The 9,440-nt window shown below is 42.6% G+C and overlaps 1 protein-coding gene across 1 annotated transcript in view; it reads left to right on the top strand.

Annotated features, from left to right (window-relative positions):
- The first annotated feature begins 2,310 nt into the window (after positions 1-2,310).
- Positions 2,311-9,440, top strand: part of igf2r (insulin-like growth factor 2 receptor) — a 69,475-nt gene continuing 62,345 nt past the window's right edge. Inside the window, exons 1-2 of the mRNA XM_083790722.1 lie at positions 2,311-2,560; positions 3,607-3,746. Coding sequence (XP_083646848.1) covers positions 2,424-2,560; positions 3,607-3,746 — 277 coding nt within the window. The 5' untranslated portion in view covers positions 2,311-2,423. The remainder of the gene's footprint in view (positions 2,561-3,606; positions 3,747-9,440) is intronic.

The raw sequence follows: 9,440 nt of genomic DNA, 5'->3' as shown, positions 1-9,440 counted from the left end.
CACACTATCTCTGATGAGATGTTCATCTTAGACTTGAGTCCTTGTCTTAAGACGTTATGCAAGCTAGAAGTTATTCAGTACGCTCTGGACCAATCAGAACTCCCACATGACATCAGGTGGGAACTGGCAGCCATGGCAACCAACCAGGGGCGGCGGTGGCTCAGGAGTAGAGTGCCTGGATGGTAACCGTAAGGTTGCCAGTTGCCAGTTCGAACCCGGGCTCCCCCAGAGTTACTGTCAAAGTGTCCTTGAGCAAGACACTGAAACCCTAATTGCTCCCGATGTGCTAGTTGGTGCCTTGCATGGTTTCCGCTGCCATCGGTGTATGAATGTGTGTGTGAATGGGTGAATGTAATGCACAATCTCTGTAAAGCGCCTTGGATAAAGGCGCTATATAAATGCACCATTTACCAACGACAACAGACATTCCAGACGAAGGAACAGCAGAAAGATCAAGAAATGATGGATCAACATCTCATCCCACCTGATGGTGAGCCACCTCTCAGCATCTCTTACTGAGATTCAAACCTCAGGAGACTCCTTCTCTCCAGACAGGCTCTCTAACCATTCAGATAGGAATCAAACAATGACAATTGTTCCGTCCAACACAATGCGGTGGAAACACAAACCTGTGTCTGTATGTTCCAAACTGAACACGGTGGAACTCTCTTTATTGTATATTTATTTCTATGATCTTTTTTTATTTAAAGGACCAAGCAGTCCTGAAAGGACTTGGTCTTTTATTGTTGTTAGTTTTTTTTTCCTTCTCCTTCTGCCAAAAAAATTATAATCGCAAAACTCGGCCTGCAGAAATAACAAAACTCTTAAGGGCGACTGTGGCTCAAGAGGTAGAGTAGGTCGTCCAATGATCCATGGGTCGCCGGTTCGAATCCCGGCTCCTCCTGTCTACATGTCGAAGTGTCCTTGGGCAAGACACTGAACCCCAAATTGCTCCCGATGTGCTAGTTGGTGCCTTGCATGGCTTCCGCCGCAATCGGTGTATGAATGTGTGTGTGAATGGCTGAATGTAATGCACAATCTATGTAAGGCGCTATATAAATGCACCATTTACCATTTTATCTGGTACACAGCAAGCTAAAAGGAATCAACACACCAGCACGCCAGAGAGCAGAATACTTCAAACCCAAACAAATACTTAAAAATAGAACTACAAACGCATGTTGGAGATTAAACAGCAGATAACAGCCAGCACCAGCAACTGTGTTTATTTAATCACATGTGAAAAATGTGGCTTACAATATGTCGGAGAAACGAGTAAAACAATAGCTGCGTGTGATATTGAACAGTCAAACTATTCGTATCAATATATATACGGATGTATCAACAAGATAATGATGTCATAGGTATATGGGGGCCTCATATTTGGTGAAACGGGCCTCCAGATTCCTAAGGCCGCCCCTGGTCATACTAATATGTTCTTTTTCAGAAGTTTGAATCTGCATACAGGGTAGCCCTGGAACATGACTGCCATGATAATTATCATGACAGTCATGCAGTAACTTTGCCCTGTTTTTTGCAGTCGCTGCATTTACAAGATTTCCGTATATATAAACATTCAGATTTCAAATAAAGTACTCACAAAGTGTCCTACGGGTGTTAGTTAGTAGCAGCGCGAGCGATTAGAATTGCTGCGTCCCGCGTTCTTTAATAAAAAGCATTTTTGTCCGAGCTCTCCGGCTACTTTTTTCAAACGGGGTTCGTTTGGGAAATCCACAGTTGCACACCGGGAGCGCACTCGCATATTAGTCTGTATTGGCAGGGCGGTCAGCCTACCTATATCGAACACACCGAGTGCCACCCTCCTCCCGACCGATAGGGGCGCGTAATTGAAAGCCAATGGCAAAATAACACCTCGGATAAAAATGCTTTTTATTAAACAACGCGGGATGCAGACATTCTAATCGCTGGCGCTGCTACTAACTAACACCCGTGGGACACTTTGTGAGTACTTTATATTTGAAATGCGAATGTTTATATATTTAATTATTTGTAAATGTAGCGTCTGCAAAAACCAGGGTGAAGTTGCGTCATGACTCTCGTATGAATACGAGAGTCATGTTTACAGGGCTACATACAGGGTAACAGCTATAGGTCTCTCTCGCCTGGCTGTCCTACTCTGGTCCATGCTAACAGTAATACCTGTTCATAAACATAATAATGAACCATAGACTGTAAAAATGAACCGATGAGTCAGAGCTCTGAATAAGCACACGTGACGTCTCGTTGTCATGCTGCGAGTCTGTCATGTGATTGGGTCAGTTCCTGCTAGCATAGCTCGCAACCCCGGGACCAGTTTGCTGTATCATGTCGCAAACGGCGCCTTCCTAGTACACCTCAACGCTGTAAACAAGATTGAGATAACAAAACAAAAAAAAGACAACAACATTAAAAAACAAACAAACATGGGATTTCTTTGGAAGTCAAACCGCTGCGCATCGCTAAAAATGGATCTATGGTTACTGGTGGTGGTGGTGGTGCTGCTGGTACCGTCCGGTGCAGATGGTTCGGATGACAGCTTGTGGTACCATGATCTGTGCAGGTAATATATACACCCAGACAGAGAGGAAAGATCTGTTTATGACACGAACAAAGAGCGAAGGCCGGAAATGGCAACATTACTGCTGCATTATGATCCATATTGCTGTTTATGTTTATATTATAGCTGCATTGTAATGTTTCCATTCAGTCTCCCCCTCCCTTCCCTTATTGCTCCTGTTGTTGACTCTTTCTCTGGCGTATAGAGACAGAACCTGCACTATTCTGCTTGCCCTGTGTTTAAATTGTAAAGTGGTTGGAATAGATATGAGAGAGTAAACCTACTGTAAACTGTTAACTGGCAGGACCAGCTATGCAAAAGGCAGACAAGTAGATCACCTTGACTTGTGTGTTGTGTACCTCAGAGCTTTTGATAGCAAGCATATGAGGTAGATGGAAGCACATGCTAGTGATTTACAGGCAACAGTTGGCAAAGTTAACAGTACACATATTCTTCAAAAAGAAATGGGCAATGATTTGTTTCTTCCAGACCTGTCCATATCCTTTTTCTTCCCACGAGGGTTGTAAAGGTTAAAACATCACACCTGTGTGATGTGAGGGGCACTCATGTCGTACATCATCCAATAAAAAATGAATATACTTCTTCATTAATTCATTTGTCAACTTATGTTATTATCTTTTAACCATGATGATACAATGTAAAAAAAAACCTCATCTTTTCATCATGATCATGTAAGATGACAACTGAATTTATGTGATATTTATATATATATGCCCCGAGATGAATTAAAACAGTTGCACTGTGTTTAGAAAAGCTGATTTGCTCAGACACATATGATGTAAATTCTCCATTCATTGTCAATGGAAAATGTGACACGTGTGGGGACGAAAAGTTGTAAAAAAGGCTAAAGGTACCCTTATGAACAAAATCACTTATAATAACGCATCTCATCACTCCAACGTTGAGTAACTATTTTATTACTGCTTTGAATAAACAAGCAGCGAGACTCACCCAGTGCATTTAGGCGGACTGAGACAAAACATGCTTTGATTCTAATTGGAGATGACTGTGGTGCTCTCATGTTGCAGTTATAAATGGGAAGCCATAGACCGGGACAACGGGGTCAGGTACACCCTGAAGCTGTGTGAGTCGTCGCCAGACACAACCTGCGGACCTGGCACTGCTGTCTGTGCCCGCAACCTCACCACACAGCAGCAGCAGTCTGTCGGTGAGTACAGTGGGACAAGACTTGAATTACAGAACCACTGAAATGAGTGGAACATCACAAAATTACTTGACATACCGGTACCTAGTACCGAGCTGGGAACTATTAGCAATGGAAGTATTTAAAGGTATATTCAGTGATTTCATTCAAAAAACCTTAGGTTTCGTTTTTGGCTGAGACCTAAGCCTTTCGTCCAATCAGGATAGAGAGTCAAAAACGAAACCTAATGTTTTTTGACCCCCAGGGGTTAACTGGGGACAGGGAGGAAATCCTTATATGGTCAGCACACTCTATAGTAGAGAGGATTATCACAACAAAACAAAAAAATAAGTGATATTTGAATTAAGTGAAATCACTGAATATACCTTTAAATATTAGCAAAGCAATGAATGACCACATGTTTATATTCAACATCTCTCCATGTTGTGTTGTCAGTGTCACATTCTCTTAACTAAGTAATCCTACAACTCACCTCCATCTTTTATAAATCTTTATTTAAATCATATTCATGTTAATAACAGAGGTTAAAAGAGAGGCAACGGAGAGATGGAGAGACATTGCTTTTGGTGAATTATTTGACTTTACACTATGAAAAATACTGTAAAGGAAATGGCATGATCTTCATATTGAACTTCCATCATTTCTTTTTAAACGTATTGTTTTTATTGTCATTGCCGGAATAAACAATACATTTTATACACAAGCACAGCATAGCATCATTAGGTTCTCAATACAAAATTCACATTGTCTGCCCAAAGAGACAGCAGCTGAACTTCCATCTTGTTAATTAAAATCAATCTATTCGAGAATTTGATTTATTGCCTAGCACGCACACACACACACACACACACACACACACACACACACACACACACACACACACACACACACACACACACACACACACTAACTACACCTCCCACTCTATTCAACATTCATAATGACATCTTATGTTGTGTTTGATCTTGTGGACGTTATGACTAATTTCCCGGCTGAGTTGAATTGACATTGTATGAACGTCTGTGCTCATAGTAGGTTTAATTTCCATTTCAATACTTTAAGCAGCCTGAGAGACTTCAAATGTGTCTATAAGGTATTAAGTGAAACTGTAAAAGATTCCCGTTTCCCCTTCCTTCAATCAGAGGGCGGCGAAACCCAGCTGACCCTATAGTACCTACTGACATCACAGGAGCCTCACGCAGACATAAGGGAAGCTGTCAGCCCTTTATCAGTACTGTATTAGGTTTAGTATCTGCAGATCTCATCTCTGTGCTGATGTTGCAGTTGAATCCAGGCCAGAAGGGTCCATCAGCCATGTCTTTGTAAGGAAAGATAAGTTTGGTTGTATAGTGCCTTTCAACAAGAAGGTAGTTCAAAACATGCCGCTTTACACAAAACATTGAAAATGCCAACAACAAAGAAACACACATTATAAGAGGACAATTAAAAGCAAAAGCTAGTATACTCATACACTAGCTTTTGCTATTAAGATTACATGTGTCTTTCATTTCAGAGAGAATGTGGCCAGCTATAATTGTTCACATTATGTTTCTAAATAATGATAACTATAATGAATGATAAATAACTGCTAATAATTACTTTTAGTCCAAGTGAATGTGAGGTATTGTTAATGTTATGAGAGAGTCTTTAGTGCTGTGGGTAAACTGAAGTTCTGGTCTGTGGCTAATCACATTGTCACAAATTGATACTTAGCGTTTGCAATGGCTTGGTCTGCTGTGGGGGCTGCCAACAGCAAGCAAGCATCCACTACCGTAAAACACGGAGGAATGCTTGAAAATTAGACACCCATATTCTTTAAATATATATTTTTTTATTTTGATGAGGTCAGTGCTAACTGAAATCAGCTCTGTCCTATTAGGCCAGCTGCCTGCCTGTGTAACGTTGTAATGAATGCTTTCCTGGTGATGTTGCGGGGGAAGCTTCTCTGAGGCAACCTTGGGGAGTTAGACACAGGGATTTCACACTCGGTGCTCAGAATCAGCATTTCTGATGGAGAAGCTGTGGTACCATCAAATGTTATTCACTGTCAGTACAGTAGAGTAGGACATAATATAATAATATTTTGAGCAACAGGACAAACATGGTAAAATTAGCATTAGGTGAAAATAGCAGATTTACTATAATCTACAAGCTCACAGCGCATCACGTCATGTTGCAGGCTTATATAGATACTGTACTGTAGCTTCTTTGCCCATGGCCTCTCAAAGCTGGAGGGTATCTGTCAGTCAGTCTGTCAGAGTTATTTCAGAACAATACTACAGCTACTTGCCCTGCCGCCTGTGGCCGTGACCTTTCCACCAATGACCATTCGCTGTTGGGACACACTCAGCCAGAGAGTATGTAGCAGTGTGTCAGAAATGGTCTGGGAGACCTAAAACCTAAGCTGCTGGTGCTAGCTCCCTCACACCATGGTGTCTGGGGAATGGCATGGAACAAGACAGACACTGGAACGCCACAAGTTTACTTTATTGGTTTTGTTTGTCTGTTTTCTTTAAACTCTTTGTTGCTCAAACTTCAGCTTGGAGCTTTTGGGAAACACAATGGGGTTGGGCAAGGTGTTTCCTTTCTATTCAGCTTTCATTTGAGTACTCTGAGATGAAATGTGCCTTTTTCAAAGAAGACAAGAATTCTGATTCAATTTTCAACATGGATGGATAGACATCCAAGTGCACTTTCAAGAAAATTACCATAGAAAATGTAAGGTCATTCAATCATTAAAAAAGTAGCTACAAAGTACTGTAACTATTGTGGAATAGCAGTGAGACACCAAAACCATCATACTGTCTATTACTTACTGTAGATAGACAGGTAAAATAATTAATGTAGTACAAAATGAAGAACACTACCATCCTTATTCTGGGCATACTGTAGGCTTACATTCTGCAAAAGAAATAGCAAGCTCACAAATTTGCATCTTATTGCGACACATTGAAAATCTTCTATTTTCGCTATTTGACGTACAAGTGAGAGAGAGAGAGAGAGAGTCTGCTATACTCAAACCGAGCCAACCACCTTATCCTGCCACCCACACATCCACATCTTGTATTCCTCTGGCTTGGTGCTAATTATGCGACAGGGCTTCTCACTGATCCAATCATGTGCAATCACAGGCCACAGGCCCCGAGGCAGAAAGGAGAAAAAATAACTGGTTTCATCCAACCAAGAGAAAGATCATTTATCAGCTTTAACTTTATAGTATTCCAGTTAAAATGTAGTCGTCTACTCGTTTTTGAGTTGGTTCTCTTCAAATTCCACTTGTTTATTCTGTATTCTGTATGAGTTCTCTCTCTCCTGATTGGACGAAATCTTTGTCTGAACATTTGTTTATTTTTTGTTTTAAAGAGCTGGACAGATGGGGAGGCCGATAGTGAACAAACACTATAGCAATGATTGCTATGCTTTTTCCACCACTTTATTGTGTTTTTACAGATGCATTCTTTACATGTATAAAGACATATGACAATTAAATGGTCTTTGTATAAATCCACAAATTCCACATACAACACATTAACAAATGGCATGTAAACACCCAATAATTGTTGTGCTAATTAACAACAATTCATTTTAACAACACCACCACTGCTCCTTAACAGTTAGGATGTGTAAATGTAGAGGACGTATGTGCAACATATTGTAGGGACTTGATTAGTATTCACTAAGAAAAAGCCATTCAACCAACGCTTGCTTTCCACCTCTCTGTTAATAATGGTCATTCAGGAAATCCAGTTAATCGATTTGAAAACATGTTCCTCATCCAGTGACTTTGGACCCCCACAAATGGGCCATAAAGTGCTCTAAAGAGTCTACTCTAGAATAATAGATGAGGTTATGGGATAAAATATTATTATTTATTAGATGTTGTACTTGGTCCCGGTGACGGTGACCACCATCAACCCCTGCTCTCCTGCGTGGGAAACTAAACATAACGATACCACTTATGCTAAGGGAAGAATCCCTCTGGCCAAGGGAGATATTAGGCTTCTGGGATACAGGCAGGGCATGATAATCAACACCAAATCTGGGTAGCAGTCAGACAGTTAGGCCTGGGCTGCATACAAGGAAGGTTTCTTTTTTAAATACAAGCTTGCCCAGAGAATGTTGTTTGGAGGAAGAAGGGAATGCAGCCAAGAAGGACTCAAACCAGAGAACAAACAAATAGTTCAGTGTGATGAATGGGGTCAGAGGTATGGTAGAGCAGCCGACCTATCACATGACACCGCCATGACGAAGAGCACACCAAGAAACTGATAAATGGAGAAATTGAAAATGCTCCAGTTTCCCTACAAAAAGCATGCATACACAGTACACACACACACACACACACACACACACACACACACACACACACACACACACACACACACACACACACACACACACACACACCCTTCCCACTCTCTTCTCGTCCTCTTTCATAAACATTCACAATGCATTCTTCAGCCTACTTTGCGGTTGATTGAGACGAGCCACTTGTGTCCCTGATCTGATCTGTACATCATGTGGATGGTGCTGTAGGCTGTGTATCAGGGTCTGTCTGGGGCTGAGCTTCATACTGTAGGCCGTGTATCAGTGTCTGTCTGGGGCTGAGCTTCATACTGTAGTCTGTGTATCAGGGTCTGTCTGGGGCTGAGCTTCATACTGTAGTCTGTGTATCAGGGTCTGTCTGGGGCTGAGCTTCATACTGTAGGCCGTGTATCAGGGTCTGTCTGGGGCTGAGCTTCATACTGTAGTCTGTGTATCAGGGTCTGTCTGGGGCTGAGCTTTATACTGTAGGCCGTGTATCAGGGTCTGTCTGGGGCTGAGCTTCATACTGTAGGCTGTGTATCAGGGTCTGTCTGGGGCTGAGCTTCATACTGTAGGCTGTGTACTATCAGTGTCTGTCTGGGGCTGAGCTTCATACTGTAGGCCGTGTATCAGGGTCTGTCTGGGGCTGAGCTTCATACTGTAGTCTGTGTATCAGGGTCTGTCTGGGGCTGAGCTTCATACTGTAGTCTGTGTATCAGGGTCTGTCTGGGGCTGAGCTTCATACTGTAGGCTGTGTATCAGGGTCTGTCTGGGGCTGAGCTTCATACTGTAGGCCGTGTATCAGGGTCTGTCTGGGGCTGAGCTTCATACTGTAGGCCGTGTATCAGGGTCTGTCTGGGGCTGAGCTTCATACTGTAGGCTGTGTATCAGTGTCTGTCTGGGGCTGAGCTTCATACTGTAGTCTGTGTATCAGTGTCTGTCTGGGGCTGAGCTTCATACTGTAGGCTGTGTATCAGGGTCTGTCTGGGGCTGAGCTTCATACTGTAGGCCGTGTATCAGGGTCTGTCTGGGGCTGAGCTTCATACTGTAGGCTGTGTATCAGGGTCTGTCTGGGGCTGAGCTTCATACTGTAGGCTGTGTATCAGTGTCTGTCTGGGGCTGAGCTTCATACTGTAGGCTGTGTACTATCAGTGTCTGTCTGGGGCTGAGCTTCATACTGTAGGCCGTGTATCAGGGTCTGTCTGGGGCTGAGCTTCATACTGTAGTCTGTGTATCAGGGTCTGTCTGGGGCTGAGCTTCATACTGTAGTCTGTGTATCAGGGTCTGTCTGGGGCTGAGCTTCATACTGTAGGCTGTGTATCAGGGTCTGTCTGGGGCTGAGCTTCATACTGTAGGCCGTGTATCAGGGTCTGTCTGGGGCTGAGCTTCATA

The sequence above is a fragment of the Protomyctophum parallelum genome (genome assembly GCF_964188405.1).
Source record: "Protomyctophum parallelum genome assembly, chromosome: 19".
NCBI classification, from domain to species: Eukaryota; Metazoa; Chordata; class Actinopteri; order Myctophiformes; family Myctophidae; genus Protomyctophum; species Protomyctophum parallelum.
Note: the sequence above shows the minus strand (reverse complement) of the source record. Positions and strands in the feature narration are given on the sequence as shown.